Below are 18,078 nucleotides of genomic sequence, written 5' to 3'. Positions count from 1 at the left end.
AGGGCTTGTACTGCACTGTTATGTTCTATGTATTAAACTGCGGAACGAACCTGATTCAGCTCACCCATGTCCTTTCATGTGTGTTCTGAAAGTTAGTGACAGTGATTGATAGTAGGAACTCGAGCTGATTTTTCTTTCATTCATAGTCCAGAAATGTTAACCCCAGAACACAGGTCACTTGCGCATTGTCCGCTGAAATTTGGCAGCTTCCTGTGGAGGGATTAAGGAAACTGGGCCTGTATTGTCAAGTTTTGAAATGAGAGGTAAACTCATTTAAGACTTATAAAATATTTAAAGGGATAAACAGGGCAGGTGTACGTTGGGGAGTCTTCAACCAAGGAGCACAATTTAAAAATGAGGGGATCTCAGTCTTTGGAATTCTGTACTACAAGGAAGCTCAATCATTCAGTATGTTCAATATAGAGATTGATAGATTTCTGATTAAAAATGATGTACAGGGTTATTGGGTTGGTAAGGGAATGAATAAAAGTGTTCAATCAGCCATGATCATATTGAATGGTGGAACTAAATGGCCTACTCCTGTACCTGTGTTTTTGAGCTCAAGTGGAAACTTCAGTAGAAACACTTTTCTTTGATTTTGCTTTGGCTAAATTAATAAAATGAGTTTTCTTGCATTGCAGTGAGAACAAGAAAGCCAAGATCACACTGCTCACAGACTAACATTTCCTGCTTACTTAATGGAAGTTCTAATTTTGATTTCAGCATCACATTGGGAGGGTTTGGAGCTGACCGCTTCTATTTGGGCCAATGGAAAGAAGGTCTTGGCAAACTCTTCAGCTTCGGAGGGCTTGGAATATGGACCTTGATAGATGTTCTGCTGATTGGGATTGGGTATGTTGGACCTGCAGATGGCTCTCTCTACATCTGAACTATCCAAGAAGCTTCATTCTATGATGGCCCTGAATTAATAAGTGACAGCACCATGTTGAATTATGGAACACTAGTTGCTGATAAGTCGGAAAATCTGCTGCTGTTGTGTACAATATTTGTACAGGATCATTTTTGCCTGCCTTTGCTAAGGCGAGGATTTGCAGACAATTCAACAAGAATGCAGTCTGTTGCTTTTGCAGGCTAACAGTGGCTATAATGATGATCATTGAAATGATTAATGAAGGAATCCTTTAGAACCTGCGGTGGTTTATTGCTTTTTCCTGATTATTTCCTTCTGTGGAGGGCTGTAGACAATTTAATATGGCATGGATTCAATATTTTCCTTAAAAAGCTATTAAAAGTAACAAACCTGTCAAAGTTGAATTTGACAAAATATGGAATACTGTGGATATAAACAGCTAAAATGTTTAGCACTGTAGTATTCTTCTTTGAGTGGAATGTTAATATAGATGGTTTTAATTATGCTAGATTGCAAATCATTTGGGCACATAGGGAATATTGTTGGGTGTTCCAGGATTGCTGTGACATGACATCAGGTTGACTATCCGCTTCCAGTGCGATTCATTGTACATGCTAGGCAACCTCTGATATACACTGTAATTGCATGTGACAGGTTCAACTCAGCCTCCCTTAGTTATCACACTGGATTCTTGGTCAGCAGTACATTTGATTTTTTGTTAAATGCCTTACATGGACATCCTTTTGAAAGCCATCCCACCACTAGACTGTAAATGTTTCTGAATGTTAAGCAGATGCACTTAAACAGCTGAATCAAAGATTTATCTTCAGAATCATAATGAAATCTCATGTTCATTTAGAGTCATAGAGATGTACAGAATGGAAACAGTCCAACCAGCTATCCCAACTCAATCTAGTCCTGCCTACCAGCACCCAGCTTCTGCAATCACATGAGCATTTGTCAGTTTCTGTGAACACTTATGATAGAAAGTATTTTCTTAGCATTTATATATTTTTTAAAAAGGTGTTAAATTTTTACAGGCTGACAATCTGAGAACTTAAGAACAGAGAAAGTTGATATGCAACTCACCTGTGCATGCATTTACATTTTCATCCTCATCCATTTTTTTTTCAGTAAAGTGATGGGAATACCCTGTAAAGCACTTACTTTTGCAAGGGGCTGTGTAACTAACCCCTATCTAAAAAAAAATTCTAGACACTGATCTTGGTGCTTGGTTTTTGCCAGCACCAGCACTTTCACGTGTTCTTTAAGTACAGGTCATCAGAATACACAATACACGATGTAATGTTTTTGCAAGACCTTAAGATGGTCTTTAGATAAAGTCAGATAATTGATATTCAGCTAAGAGGCTCCTGTATTACAGCTTACTTACCACTATCATTTGAAGAGCATTATTAAACACTTTTGAATATACAATTCTGAAACATTTGAGTCAGTATGGTGGTTAGTAATTAAAGTGCCAATTCCAAAGAAAGGTGTAGTAATCAGGGTAGGTGTATACCCATGTAGTCAGTTGTGCCTTTGACAGTTTTCCCAATTGGATCACTGCTAAAGATCTTAATTCCATTAAATTATGTAGTTTTTCAATGTTTTTTTTTCCTATATAGAAAAATATTTCATGCTATCAACCCTTGTTCCTACTTGACAAGCAAGAAAAAGTGTTCAAGGTTTGGGAGAAGAGTTGTAGCTCGGGTGCTCGGTGTTGTGGTTCTGTTCGCCGAGCTGGAAGTTTTTGTTGCGAACGTTTCGTCCCCTGGCTAGGTGACATCATCAGTGCTTGGGAGCCTCCTGCGAAGTGCTTCTTTGATGTTTCCTCCGGTGTTTATAGTGGTCTGTCCCTGCCGCTTCCGGTTGTCAGTTTCAGCTGTCCGCTGTAGTGGTTGGTATATTGGGTCCAGGTCGATGTGTTTGTTGATGGAGTTTGTGGATGAATGCCATGCCTCTAGGAATTCCTAGAGGCATGGCATTCATCCACAAACTCCATCAACAAACACATCGACCTGGACCCAATATACCAACCACTACAGCGGACAGCTGAAACTGACAACCCGGAAGCGGCAGGGGCAGACCACTATAAACACCGGAGGAAACATCAAAGAAGCACTTCGCAGGAGGCTCCCAAGCACTGACGATGTCGCCTAGCCAGGGGACAAAACGTTTGCAACAAAAACTTCCAGCTCGGCGAACAGAACCACAACAGCAAGAAAAAGATACTTCACTTGGATTCAGCCCAATTTTCACAACTCTGCTCTTATCTTCCTTGTTCAAGTTTTAATTCCTAATTTACAAAATCTACGTTATATGTAGATGTAATTTCAGGTACAAGCTCTAGTTTCTGCTAATGTTTACAAGCACAAGTAAATAGTGGCTGCTGCTATCAAACTCAGGTAGAGCCACTTGGCTTAAAAGTAGTGAGAAACAGTAGCATGGAATTCAAACGAAGGTCAGAGCACTGGTAGGGGATGAGGGGAAAATTGACTTTTCACAAATTAAATGTATAAACAAAATAAATTGCTTAATCTGCATTTATTTGTAACAGTAACACAGCCTTTGTCTAAATGTGACTACCAACACACCACAAGGCAAAAGCTTTGTATTTATTTATTCAAAGTACAGCTCAGGTTTTAAAGCTATTAACCAGCCAGAAGCTGACTTTCTCATGTCAAGTTAGCCAACATTTTTTGTGGCTCCTTTAATTTGTGTTGCAAGGTAATACTTCCTCCACTCTTGTTTCATCTTGAATTAGAAAGCTTCCACTTGTCTTGCAGAACAAAAGTTCAAACAAAAAGTTAGAATACTTTCCAAAATACTGGCACATAATACAACTGCAGTTCACCACTGCAAAAGTACAAATTTTAGGAAATTCATTTTGATCCCATTACTTTTGGTATAACATTTTCAATAATAGTGTACATATCTCAAGTTATTCTAAAGGATAGAAAGGTGTACATTTTAGGGAACAGAAGCAAAATAGCACATCAGATTACAAGTGGCTTATTCCTTTCAGCATGAGTTTGGAATCCTTTTGTACCATCTGGCCCTCTGGGTAAACGCATTACTCCTCGTGGTAGTCCACCTGCATTATGCATTTTTCGGGTAAGCATAGGGCTGTCGACAGGACTGTTCTCATGTGATAATGCGTGTGCTTGCTTTCGTCTCTGTACCCAAGGACTGCCTGATGGTGTATTACTACTGTCGGATGAATAGTCAGTCCACTTACTTGTAACTTCTGAAGTTACAACATTGAGTTTTGCATCGACAGCAAGTGTAGATTTACAGGGAATTGTGTTTTTACGCTGTATTGAAGGACTCGAACGTGGACTATTCCATGGGCTAGATCGAGGTGACACATTGGGGCTTAGATGATTTTGATAGAAGTTAGGGCTCAGCTGATTATTAGGTTTAAGCTTACGGCTTAGCATGGGTGATGCAGGGTTGCTTTCAGCTTCAGATGAGCTATATGCAGAGGACTCTTCACCCATGTACTGCAGCTCCTCAACACGCTTATTGGTGGATTTGCTTTTTGACCCATTCTTGTCAACATCTTCAGGTTCTTTGGTTTTCTCTCTGACAACTTTCTTCTTTGGTGGTTTCATTCCTATCAGCACCACTTTCATGCCCTCAGTTTTTCCAAGTGTTTCATGTGCTTTGATTGCAGATTCAACATCTTCAAACTCTATAATTACACACTCTTTCACTCCCAGCTGGGAATACCGATTACTTAATCTTTTCACATCTGCAGGAAGCTCCTTTCCAGGCTTTAGAACTCGAACAGAAGAAATCGTACCAAACGAGCCAAATACTTTTAATATATACTCCATTACCTTCTCTTGCGATCCTCCATGTTCAGATTCATGATTTTGGTTTAAGAATTGAAATTCCGGACACATGTGTAAATCATGTATCAACAGCATTCGACTGGGAAGGTTTTCACTAGGAAACACTGGAACAGCAGTCTTCCTTCTTACCTTTCTTCCTTCTTCATTTAGTTCTAGTAGCTCTGAGTGCTTCAAAGCAAAAGCAGTGGTTTGCCAATCACGAGTGAGATGCTTCACCTACAAAACGGTGAAAGTTTAGTGAGATGTGGAAAGGCTACAATTTACTATATCATTTACTGATTCCACTGCAGCTAGAATTGCAGCTTTACAAGGATAGAGAAACCTATATCAATACTGTAGTTTAACTAGAAAAAAATTACAGCACAGGAACTTTGGCCCTCTAAGCCTGTGCTGATCCAGATAGTCTATCTAAATCTTGCCTATTTTTGATGGGTCTGTATCCCTCTGCCCATTCATGTATCGTGTCTAGATACATTTTAAATGATGCTATCGTACCCACCTCTAACACTACCACTGGTAATGTGGTCCAGGCACTTACCACCCTCTGTGTAAAGAACTTTCCATGCTTATCTTTCCTAAACCTTTCCCCCCCCTCAATTTGAACTCATGACCCATAGTAATGGAGTCCCCCAGTCTGGGGGAAAGTTTCTTGCTATTCACCCTGTCTATCCTACTCATGATTTTGTAGATCTCAATCAGGTCCCCCCTGAACCTCAGTCTTTTTAATGAAAATAATCTTAACCTACTCAACGTCTCTTCCTAGCTCACACCTTCCATACTAGGAAACATCCTCGTGAACCTCCTATGCACCCTCTGCAAAGCATCCACATCCTTTTGTTAATGTGGCAACCAGAACTGTACACAGTATTCCAAATGTGGCCAAATCAAAGTCTTATACAACTAAGATGACCTGCCAACTCTTGTACTTAATACCACATCTGTTGAAGGAAAGCATGCCGTATGCCTTCTTGACCACCATTGACCTGCATTGTCAACTTTAGGGAATAATGGACCTGAACACAGATCTCTGTACATCAATTTTCTCCAGGACCTTATTTATGTCTAGTTTGCTCTTTAATTGGATCTTCCAAAATGCATCACCTCGCATTTGTGCGGATTGAATTCCATCTGCCATTTCTCCATCCAACACTCCAATCTATATTCTGCTGTATTCTGACAGTCCGCTTCATAATCTGCTGCTCCAACAATCTTAGTACCATCTGCAAACTTGCTAATCAGATCTCCTATACCTTCCTGCAGATCACTTACATATCACAAACATTGGTCCCAGCATGGATGCCTGTGGACCACCACTGGTCATAGGTCTCCATTTTCAGAAACTCCCTTAGACCATAAGACATAGGATTGGAAGGCAGGCCATTTAGCCCATTGAGTCCACTCTGCCATTTAATCATGGCTGATGGTATTTCAACTCCACTTACCTGTACTGTCCCCATAGCCCTTAATTCTTTGAGAGAACAAGAATTTATCAATCTCAGCCTTGAAGACATTTAACGACCTGGCCTCCACTGTGCTCTGTGGCAATGAATTCCACAGGCCTACCACTCTAACCCTATCGCAGGCTGAAGAAACGTCTCATTTCCTTTCTAAATTGACCCCCGGTAATTCTAAGGCTGTGCCTGTGAGGCACAGTCTCTGCACCTAACAAAACTTCCCAGCATCCACCCTTTCTAAGCAATACATCATCATCTTGTACGTTTCTAATAGATCTCCCCTCAACCTTCTAAACACAAATGAATACACTCCCAGGGATCATCCATGTGAATTTCCACTGGACACGCTCCAGTACCAGTCTATCCTTCCTGAAGGTGTTGCCCAAAATTGGACACAGTATTCTAAATGGGGCCTGACAAGAAATTTAAGTATCAGAAGCACATTGCTGCCTTTATATACCAACCCTCTTGAGATAAATGACAGCATTACATTTACTTAATCACTTAACCTGCAAGTTAACCTTTAGAGTGTCCTGGAGGAGCACTCCCAGATCCCTTTGTACTTTGGCTTTATGAATTTTCTCACCATTTAGAAAATAGCCCACGCCTATATTCTTCCCACCCCACCCCCGAAGTGCAAAACCTTGCATTTGTCACATTGAATTTCCTGGACCACACAAACTGTCAAAATCTTTCTGCAGCCTCCCCACCTCCTCAGTACCACCTGCCTGTCCACTTAGAATGCCCCTAGTCCTTTCATCCAGATCATTTTTATATAAAAGTGAACAGCTGTAGCCCCAACACTGAACCCTGTGGGACAACACTTGTCACTGGTTGCCATTCCAAAACAGAACCTTTTATCCAACTGTCTTCTGCCAAATAGCCAATATTCAATCCATGCCAGTAGCTCACCTCGAATACCATGGGCGTTCACCTTACTCAGTAGCCTCCCATGAGGCACCTTAAAGGCCTTTTGGAAGTCAGATAGATAACATCCATTAGTTTTCCCTGGTCTAAACTAGTTTTCTGTTCAAAGAATTCTAACAAGTGTGTCAGGCACAAGCTCCCCTTACTAAATCCATGCTGACTTGTTCTAATCTAACCCTACGCTTCCAAGAATTTAGAGGTTATCAGCCTATAATTTTTCAATACTGACTCCTCCTGCCCAGCCAGTTTTATCCATCTAGCTAGTACACTCTGGACCACGTGCGACTTCGTCAGTCTAACATGGGAGCCTTATCTAATGCTGTACTGAAGTCCACACATCTACAACCCGTCCCTCAATCAACTTTGTCACTTCCGCAAAAGAAATCCATTAAGTTGGTAAGACATAACCTTCCCTGCACAAAACCATGTTGCCTATCACTGATAAGCCCATTTTCTTCCAAATGGGAATACATTCTATCCCTCAATATCTTCTCCAGCTTTCCTACCACTGACATCAGGTTCACTGGTCTATAATTACCTTGATTATCACTGCTACAGTTAGAGTCAGATGTACAGCACGGAAACAGACTCTTTGGTCCAACCAGATATCCTAACCCAATCTAGTCCCACCTGCCAGTACCTGACCCATATCTCTCCAAACCCTTCCTATTCATAAACTCATCTAGATGCCTTAAATGTTGCAATTGTACCAGCCTCCACCACTTACTCTAGCAGCTCATTACATACACGTACCACCCTCTGCATGAAAAAGTTGCCCCCGGGTCTCTTATCTCTCTCCTGTACTCAATACCCTTGACCAATACAGAAAAGCATACCAGACTTCTCCTTCACTATCCTATCTACCTGCGACTCCAAGTCTCTTTGTTCAGCAATACTCCCTAGGACCTTACCATTAAGGTGTAGAAGTCCTGCTAAGATTTGCTTTCCCAAAATGCATCACCTCACATTTATCTCAATCAAACTCCATCTGCTACTTCTCAGCCCATTGGCTGATCTGATCAAGATCCTGTTGTGATCGGAGGTAACCTTCTTCGCTGTTCACTACACCTCCAATTTTGGTGTCATCTGCAAACTTACTAACTATACCTCTTATGCTCACATCCAAATCATTTATATAAAATGAAGAAAAGTAGTGGATCCAGCACCGACCCTTTTAGCACTCCACTGGTCACAGGCCTCCAGTCTGAAAAGCAACCCTCCACACACCCCTCTGTCTTCTACCTTTGAGCCAGTTCTGTATCCAAATGGAGAGTTCTCTGTATTCAGTGAGATCTAACCTTGCTAACCAATCTCCCATGGTGAATCTTGTTGAATGCCTTACTGAAGTCCTTATAGATCACTTCTACTGCTCTGCCCTTATCAATCCTCTTTGTTACTTCTTCAAAAAACTCAAATCAAGTTTGAGAGACATGATTTCCCACGCAAAGCCATATTGACTATCCCTAATCAGTCCTTTCCTTTCCAAATACGTGTAAATCCTGTCCCTCAGGATTCCATCCAATAACTTGCCCACCATTGACATCAGGCTCACTGGTCTATAGTTCCCTGACTTGTCTTTACCACCTTTCTTAAACAGTGGCACCACGTTAGCCAACCTCCAGTCTTCCGGCACCTCACCTGTGACTATCGATGATACAAATTTCTCAGTAAGGAGGCCGAGCTATCACTTCTGTAGCTTCCCAGAGTTCTAGGGTACACCTGATCAGGTCCTGGGGACTTATGTACTTTTATGCGTTTCAAGCCATCCAGTACTTCTTCCTCTAATGTGGACAGTTTTCAAGTCCCAACTATTCTTCTCACCTCCCTCAGTAACCTGGGATAGATCCCACCTGGACCTGGGTATTTGTCCACCTTAATGCCTTTTAGAATACCCAACACTTCCTCCCTTGTAATGCCAACTTGACCTCGAGTAATCAAACATCTATCCCCAACCTCAACACCACTCCTTTCCCTCTCGGTGAATACCAATGCAAAGTACTCATTAAGAATTTCACTCATTTAGCATTAGGATAGTGTCTGGAGATAAGTATTAAAGGTGGGTGGAAAAGTTAACTGCAAATTCCATCTCAGATTTAGAATTAAAAATTGACCTAGCATTAATATGCAGTTTCAAGAAGAATGTTCCATTATTCCACTGATTGTAAAAGTGTTGTCTAATTTCATTCACGAAGGGCCCATTATTTTGAGACTACATCCTCATCCTAGACTTCCTGAGCAGTGAAAACAGCTTTCTCAATACACCTTCATTTTGTAATTTCTAGCAACTTTAACATCAATAACAAAAGGCTGGAGATCTCAAATATAAACAAACTGCTGGTTAAACTCAGAAGGTATGGCAGCAGCTGCCGAGAGACAGTTAAGAATTTGATAGCTTCAGAAAGTCTGAAGAGCCATATCATTTGGAACATTCATTCTGTTTCTCTTTCCACAAATACTGCCAGACCGGAGTTTATCCAGCATTTGCAGTTTATATTTTAAGTCTCTAGCACCCATTATATTTTGAATTTATAAGTTTCTTGGTGTAACCCTTGGAGTCCAGGTAACTTTCTGGTCATCTACACAACACTCACTTCCAAGTGTGTCTGAAGATGTGATCCAGGTGGACTGCAACAGTTCAAGGAGGCAGCCTTCAAGGGCAACTTAGGACAGGCAATAATTACTGGTCAGCAAGTGATAACCAGGTCTCCTGAGAGAATAAAAAGTACTCAGAACTGCAGCTGTGGTCTCAGGGCCCTTTAATGCCAAATTAAATTCACTCCCTTTTTATTCTATTGTAGAAAAAGGTCCAGTGCTGTACTATCCTTTTGGAACATTTCTGTTCCTATTCTTGAACAGTCAACATAGAATGTGAATTGTCTCCTATATTTCTACATTAGAAAATTTCATTTCCAAAAAAGTTAACATATTTGTAACCTTAGGCTTTCAACTGCAAAGCATGTTATGGCACCTGCACCATTGGAGGACCTGTCCAATTCATCAAGGCTTTGCAACAGCATAATTATTTATATTGCACTTTTCACAACCTGAAGATACCCTCAACTTCTTTACACCTTTAATTTTTGAAGTCATAATGTTTCATTTCTGTAGTGGAACCCAAAATTTACTGATTCTGAAGGGTCAGCTTGGATATTGGGTACATCTCTAGATCAGTTTAGGATGGCTGTCGAGGCCATAGGCACTGGGGAAGCTGGTATTCAGAGCAGGAAATATTTGGATACCTAATGAGATTGAAGTGTTATGAATGAGCAAGTAGGAATAAATGGTAACTGGAGGATTAGGGAATGATGAAAAATTATTTCAGTTTAAATAATCTGGTGTGCACTAGCAGATGAACATTGGAATCAGATTACATTTGACACGCATTTGGAAGGTCAATTTGTAATGTTACGCAAATTCCATCAGGACTGGAGAATCATTTACAAAATCAAAGCTCCAAAAACTGTCGGAAGTGTAACTAAAATATTCCTAATTAAGGATCACATCCAATAGCTGTAACTGCTCACTGTGTACAATACAAACCACCACAACTTCTACCACTTAGGAGGATAGAACAGGTGTGGCAGTACCACCACCTGCAAGTTCCCCAGGAAGCCCCACACCATGCAGTCTTGGAACTATAACTGTTAATATTCCTTTAGTTGCTGAGTCAAAATCCTGGATTTCCCTCTAGCTTTATGGATGTACTTACACTAGACAGACAGTAGTAATTCAAGGTAGCATTTTGCCACCTTGAGGAATTAGGGATGGGTGACAAATGCTGGCTAATGAAAGGATAAAGACATTGTGAACCAATTAATATTCTTTGAATTTATAAAAGGATTACAACTAATTAAGTCATTCATGTGAGAATTTGAAATGTTTCCACTTTTAATTGGTATAGGGATGATCAAGATAAAATCAGATAAAGTGCTGAAGAAATTCAATAGGAATATTTGTAGGAGATGGCAATCAAGATACTGTTCTGCCCCCTAAACGCCATGTAAAATGTTACTGCATATTTTCAATGAGCGGAGTGTTGCACTTATTGACTTCATAGTTTGTGTGTTTAGAATACTACTTTTTGAAGTTAGAGTTTTAACTGTGCCAGTCTTCACAGTAGAAGACATGAGTAATATCCCAAAACTGAGGTCATGCACTTTGGTAAGAAGAATAGAGGCATGGACTATTTTCTATATGGGGAGAAAATTCAGAAGTCTAAAGTTCAAAGAGACTTGAGTTCTAGTCCAGGATTCTCTCAAGCTAAACTTGCAGATTGAGTCAGTAGTTAGGGAAGGCAAATGCAATGCCGACATTTATTTTGAAGACTTGAATATAAAAGCTTTTGAGGCTGTATAAGGCTCTGCTCAGACCAAATTTGGAGTATTGTGTGCAGTTTTGGGCCCCATATCTCAGGAAGGATATACTGGCCCTGGCGCACGTTCAGAGGAGGTTCACTGGAATGGCCCAGGAATGAGAAGCTTAACCTGAACAATGTTTGAGGACTGTGGATTTATATTCGATGGAGTTGGGAAGGGGTTCAAATTGGAACATACTGAATATTGTAGACAGTTTCCATTGGTAGGAGAGACAAGGACACAGCCTTTGAGTAAGGAAACACCTTTTAGAACAGAGATAAGGAGGAACTTCAGCCAGAGAATGGTGAATCTGTGGAATTCATTGTCATAGAAGACTGTGGAGACCAGGTCATTGAGTATATTTAAGATTGAGATAGATAGGTTCTTGATTGTCAAGGAGATGATGGTTACAGGGTGAAAACAGGAGAATGGGGTTGAGAAACTTATCAGCCATGACTGAATGGCTGAGCAGACTATGGGTTGAATGGCCTAATTTCTGCTCCACGTCTTATGGTCTTTTTGAATGGAAGCAATCGTTGGGTGAATGCAATTCAAATAAGTTTGGCATTTAAGGCTAACTTTATTTTCCGGGTTAACTGAATTCAATCCCCCCACCTCATTGGTGACATTTGAACTAACGTTTCTGGAGCATTAGTCTAAATTACTTGCCTAATAACATTACCACTGACCACCATTTCCCATTGATTTGTAGAGAGTTGTGAAAGGCATTTCATGAACACAAATTCACCAGCACCCACTCATTTTAGGCAGAGTTAATGATTTAATCAAGAATAAGAAAATTCAAAAATTTAATGCAATCCAAAAGCTTAATTCATATGAGGGATTAGAATTGTTAGGTGTTTGTCTTTAACCAGCACAGACTTGATGAGATTAAAGAATTTTTTCCCTGTATGGTGGAGGTGATGTGACACAGCATGCAACATTATTCATCCTGAGCGGAGAGCTGGACTCTTGAAAACCTAATTCAAGTAGTTACATTTGAACGGTGTACAGATTCCATTTCAGTCTAAGGACTGCAGTTCAGTATGTATCACCAAAAATAAACCGCTACTTTGATCACAAACAATTTTTTCTATTTTACCTCCGCCATTCTCCAATATTGAAACATACCTTTTTGAAGGATGTCAGTAGTTTAACACTGACATATCCCATTTTATTTCTTCTCACATGTTTCAGAAGAAATGCATCTTTCTCCAGGTTCTCATCGGAAAGGTAATATTCAATCTGAGCAATTAGTTTTTGTATTAACTCAGGTTCAGGCGATCTCCAGTCACTGTCCAGTTCATCCTCTGCTCCACTGAATGAGGCACTTGGAGAAGCACACGAGAAAATAAATAGTAGGCCATTTGGCCCTTTGAGTCTGTGACTTCAATATGATCATGGCTACTTCTATCTCAACTCTGCTTTGCTGCCTGTTTCCCAAACCTCAACTCCCAATCCAAAAAAAATTGAGTTTAAGTCTGCAATATACTCAACAATGGAACATAAATTTACCAGAGTTAAACAAATACAAATGAAAAATTGTTGGGTAAATTCCAGTCTGACAGAATCTGTGGATAGAAAGCAGAATTAATGTCTTGGGTCATAATAGTGTTTTCTCACCACATATGCTGCCAGACCTGGTTTTCCCATCAATTTGTTTGTTTGATTTCCAATATTTGTAGTTCTTTGGATTTGTTTTAAGTTAAAAACAAATTATTTCACTTAAATATTCAACTTTATACTTAAACTGTGATTTAGAGATGCTTCAAAGACAACCAACCATCACTTCCAAGCTGTCAGCATTCGGGGACAAATTCGGATATGTAGCATATTGACATCCTTACTATAAATACAGAATTCCTCATTTTCATTAACTACCAAAGTTACAAATTTTAGGTGGTCACATTTCACCTGACCATCCTCTTATTTAAATTCGTTATAAAAGGTGTGGATTTTGTACTATTAGCAAAAGTTTAATACTATTTGTTGCACCAGTTATCATTTGTTCATCCTTTGCATTTTTGCTGCTTTTCCAATTGCCAAGAGTTATTTGTATGTTTTTTGGTTTTATATTGGCCTACACCTCTTCAAGAGATCAACTGCTGCAGCTTTTGTCAAATAGAACTCTGGTTATGCCAAAACAGTTCTGAATACAAATGAGCAGTAATTTTACCCATCAAAAGGTTTAGCTACCTAACTTAAGTCTTTCTCCAATCCAGTTGAAGTGAGCATATAGTGAAATATTCTAAGTATTTGCTAACTAAATCTGGCCCATTGCTTATTACTGTAATATCACATGCCACCATGTTGACTTTTAAAGACCGTAATAACGAGCAGGAGTAGGCTGTTCAGCCTGCCTATGGCTGATCCAACACTCCTCTTCCAATTTCCTGCCTTTTCCCCACTACCCTACTGATCAAGAACTTATGTCACCCTTAAATATACAAAGGACTTTGCCCCTACAGCTCCCTGACAAGGTGTTCCAAAAGATTCCTAACACTTAAATACCTCATCGGTCTTAATTTGGTGTCATTCTAAGGCCATGGCCCTTTGGTCTCAAGACATTATGGAAAACATTCTCTCAGCATTTACCCTGTCAAGCCCCTGAAGAATCCTGTGTTTCATTGATATCACTTGTCATTCTTCAAACTCCAGTGACTACAATCCCAACCTATTTGATCTTTGCTCACAGGACAATTTGTCCATACCAGCAATGATTCTGGTGAATCTTCTCTGAATAGCCTCCAATGAAAGTCTCTTAAAAGGAGACCAAAATTGCTCACAGTACTCCACATTGGTCTCATCAGCATACAGCTGTGGCCATGATGTGGAGATGTTATGTTGGACAAGTCAGAAGTCACATGACACCAAGTTTTAGTTGAACAGGTTTATTTGAAACCACAAGCTTTCATAACATAGCCCCTTCTTCAGGTGGAGGGGATCTCCAAGATAATCATACATATTAACAGACAAAGTGTCTGCAGAGATGATCCTGGAAAGGCTACGGATCACATTGCAATTATGTAAATTTCACCTAAGGAACAGTGCTCCAAAAGCTTTGATTTCAAGTAAACCTGTTGGACAGAGATTGATAAATTCTTAATCTCGCAAGGAATTAAGGGATTATGGGGAGAGTGCAGGTAAGTGGCGTTGATATGTCCATCAGCCATGATTGAATGGCGGAGTGGACTCGATGGGCCGAATGGCCTTACTTCCACTCCTATTTCTTATGGTCTTATGGACTATAACCTGGTGTCATGTGATTTGACCTCGTACATTTGTAGCAAGATGTCCCACTCCAACCCTTTGAAATAAGGGCCAACATTCAATTGGCCTTTCCGATTACCTGCTTCACTTGGGCGCTAGCTCAGCTTCCTGAAGCTTGTCTCTTAAATAATGTTCTGTTATATTGTTCGTCTAAAGGTAACTTCACATTTTCCGACGTTTGTATTCCATTTACCAACTTTTTGCCCATTTACTCAACTTCTTAATATCTCAAATTGTTTGTATCCCTCTCAACTTGCCTTTCTACCTACATTTGTCTCATCTGCAAGTCGGGCTACTAAACATTTGTTTCCTCTCTCCAACTCATTAGCGTACAGACAGTTGCAGATATATTGGTGCGGAAGAGCCTGGGCGCACGGTCCTATTTTTTTTAGGTGCTGGTCCGCCTATCCTATAGGAAAGGCAAAGAACTCAAACTATGCAGCCTTTACTACGTTGTTGCACAAGTTTTTTTAAAAAGTACTTACATAATGCACACTTACTAGAGGACTGAATGCACTTCCTATTTGAGTGCGAAATCATTTCCACCTCAATTCTCGACTTCTTTATTACCAATTACCTTTTATCACTGAATTTTCTCCTGGTATATTTAATTTCTAGACCTGATCATTTTGAAACCGTCTCTGTAGTAGTTACCATGTTCTCGCCTTGAAGGTGAATTTGCGGTTGCAACTCGCTCAATTTCTTCCCTATACTTTGTTTCTATGAAGAACATTCTCAACCCACGTTCCCTACATCATTTCTTGCCACTGTGCGGTCCTTCAAGGTTTGTGCGCAACAGCGGTTTCTGGATCCAGACCGCAATGTGTCGAAGATCGCGCTCAATTCTTTAAATGTTTCGCTCCTGTTTGATCAAATTGTATCTTTTAGCTTGTCCTCATATCAAAAGCGATATTTCTCTCACTGTCCTTTCGTTTTGAACTATCTATTCCACCTTTTCCATTTAAGCCCACACCTTTTCATCCACTTTCAATCCATTTGCCAGAGAGCTGGCAGAATCAGCGGAACAGTTTTTTTAAAAAAACCAAACATAGCAATAGGCCAAGATCGAGAATGGACCGCCTTGTACAGATTCATTTTTGGCTTTCAGTAGAGAATTGGATGAAGACCTGAAAAGGAGAAAATTTGCAAGATAAAGGCGGGGGTGTGAGATAAGACGGAGTGGTTTCTGTAGTAGCGACTAACTCAGTCGTCTCCATCTTCACTGCCCCCCCCCCAATCCCCATCCTCTCCCAGCGCAACATCTCACCGTCCCATCCCCTCTATCCTCACCGGGAAGTTCCCCCGCGGCTGGGACTCGGTTTCTCGGGGCTAAGCAGCTCTTCCTCGGCCGGCGCCACTTGAATTCGGACGGTGGGGGAAGGACTCACATCCCCGGGGTGAGAGAGCTGGGAGCCCGGGGGCTCAGGCCCCTGCAGCCGGGAAAGTGTAGCGTCTTCCATCAGCGACCGCTCGGGGTTCCCCAGGCTCCGGAGGTCGGCAGAGGGCGGGTGGGGAGCCGTATCTCCGAGGCCCAGGCCGGATGGTGCTGCCGAGGGCGGGCCGATTCTGCCGGGAACCTCCCTCCGCCCGCCCCGAGGCGGGGCCCGGCCCGGGCCGTTCCATGGATCCTGGGGTTTAGGCTTATCCCAGAAGATGAAGCCGCCGTGCGGCAGCGAGTCCCGCTGAGGAGGCGGCAGCAGGAACACAGCCCAACGCAGGAAGGCACTCTGCAAACTGCACATCAGAACCGACAAAGCCGCGGCACCCAGAGGCTCGGCGGCTGCACACAGCCGCTTCTTAAGGAGGCTCGGCCTCGGCGTCTCCCAATCAGCAGCAGAGGGGCACAGGCCACCGCCCCCGGATCATTGGATTCAGAAAGCGCCACAGTCAGAGGGATAGGGGTGCTTGGTGGTGTTGGTTTCTGGAGATAGAGAAAAAGAGGTTCATGTGTGTACAGAGTTCTGAGAGAGATGGGGTTCAGTTTCCGGAGAAAGTGGGAGGTGGGAATCAGTGTCCGGAGAAAGAGAGAGATGGGGATTACTGTTCGGAGAGAGAGAGGTGGGGATCAGCACCCAGAATGTGGAGAGAGAAAGAGGGTCACTGACTGGATAAAGCAAGAGAGAGAGAGGTCAATGTCTGGAGGGGGGGGGGGGGGGGGGGTGTGAGAGAGAGCGAGAGAGAGAGACTGGCTGGGGAGAGAAGAGGGTTGGTGGGGAGATGAGGTCAGTGTCCTGTGAGAGAGAGAGAGCATCAGGAAATGAGGTCTGTTGTCTGTAGATGGTCATGGAGTGAGGGCAAGTGTCTGGGTGTTGAGAGGGTCAGAGCGATGGGTCCAATGTCTGCCCAGAGAGCGGGTTAATTAATGAAGTTCAACATCTATTAAATAGCTAGCTGAAATTTGTGTGTGAATCCTGGTGACTTGGGTGAGTCTTTGGTTAGGAGAGATACTATCGACCTGTATCCCTGTAAAACACATATCTTCAAAGAGGCGGAAGAATCACAGTATGGGTGATATTTGTTTGGTGGTTTGTATAGATCAGGGACATGTTTTGTGGTGGGTAAAGTCATAGAGTCATAGAGATGTGCCCACTCATAGAGAGTGATAGCTTCAGCGTTTGGAGAGAGAGAGACAGAGTGAGAGAGATGGGGTCAGTGCCCAGAGAAAGTGGGAGATAGGGATCAGTGCCCGGAGAGAGAGAGAGAGAGATATGGGGATCAGTGCCTGGAGAAAGTGAGAGATGGGGATCAGTGTCTGGAGAAAGTGGGAGGTGGGGTTCAATGTCCGCAGAAAGACAGATGTGGATCAGTGTCCGGAGAAAGGGAGAGAGATGGGGATCAATGCCTGGAGAAAGAGAGAGATGGGGACCAGTGCCTGGAGAAAGTGGGAGGTGGGGTTCAGTGTCCGTGGAAAGAGAGAGACATGGGGATCAGTGACTGGAGAAAGTGGAATGTGGGGTTCAGTGTCTGGAGAAAGAGAGAGATGGGGATTGGTGCTCAGAGAAAGAGAGAGATGGGGGTCAGTATTCGGAGAAAGGGAGTGATGGGGGTCAGTGCCCGGAGAAAGAGAGAGCTGGGGTCTAGTGGCAGGAAAAAGAGAGAGATTGGGATCACTGTTCGGAGAGAGAGAGAGAGAGATGGGGATCAGTGCCTGGAGAAAGAGAGAGATGGGGACCAGTGGCAGGAGAAAGAGAGAGATTGGGATCACTGTTCGGAGAGAGAGAGAGATGGGGATCAATGCCCAGAATGAGGAAAGAGAGAGAAAGAGGGTCACTGACTGGATAAAGCGAGAGAGAAAGTATCAGTGTTCCGAGAGAGAGAGGTCAGTGTCTGGCGAGAGGTGG

The 18,078-nt window shown here is 42.1% G+C and overlaps 2 protein-coding genes across 5 annotated transcripts in view; one reads left to right on the top strand and one right to left on the bottom strand.

Annotated features, from left to right (window-relative positions):
* tm2d3 (TM2 domain containing 3) overlaps positions 1-1,320 on the top strand; it is a 97,895-nt gene extending 96,575 nt beyond the window's left edge. For all 3 annotated transcript variants that reach the window (XM_087981991.1, XM_087981990.1, XM_087981992.1), the window contains one exon: positions 724-1,320. In XM_087981991.1, coding sequence (XP_087838117.1) covers positions 724-889 — 166 coding nt within the window. In that variant the 3' untranslated portion in view covers positions 890-1,320. The remainder of the gene's footprint in view (positions 1-723) is intronic.
* A 2,160-nt stretch (positions 1,321-3,480) lies between these two features.
* Positions 3,481-16,602, bottom strand: larp6a (La ribonucleoprotein 6, translational regulator a). Of its 2 annotated transcripts, none has more exons than XM_043680306.2 (3): positions 16,028-16,602; positions 12,599-12,797; positions 3,481-4,947 (listed from the first exon to the last, which is right to left on the bottom strand). In XM_043680306.2, exons 1-3 carry the CDS (start codon positions 16,477-16,479, stop codon positions 3,871-3,873), a joined length of 1,728 nt encoding a protein of 575 aa, XP_043536241.1. In that variant the 5' UTR covers positions 16,480-16,602; the 3' UTR covers positions 3,481-3,870. The 2 variants fall into 2 exon arrangements, with proteins under 2 accessions (XP_043536241.1, XP_087838344.1); XM_087982218.1 differs by lacking the exon at positions 16,028-16,602 and adding an exon at positions 15,392-15,930.
* Between the last annotated feature and the right edge of the window lie 1,476 nt (positions 16,603-18,078).

The sequence above is a fragment of the Chiloscyllium plagiosum genome, unplaced genomic scaffold (genome assembly GCF_037043375.1).
Source record: "Chiloscyllium plagiosum isolate Xiang-an unplaced genomic scaffold, Cpla_swu_hap1 HiC_scaffold_42, whole genome shotgun sequence".
Lineage (NCBI taxonomy): Eukaryota > Metazoa > Chordata > Chondrichthyes > Orectolobiformes > Hemiscylliidae > Chiloscyllium > Chiloscyllium plagiosum.
The sequence above is the reverse complement of the archived record's forward strand: the minus strand, read 5'-3'. Positions and strand labels throughout refer to the sequence as shown.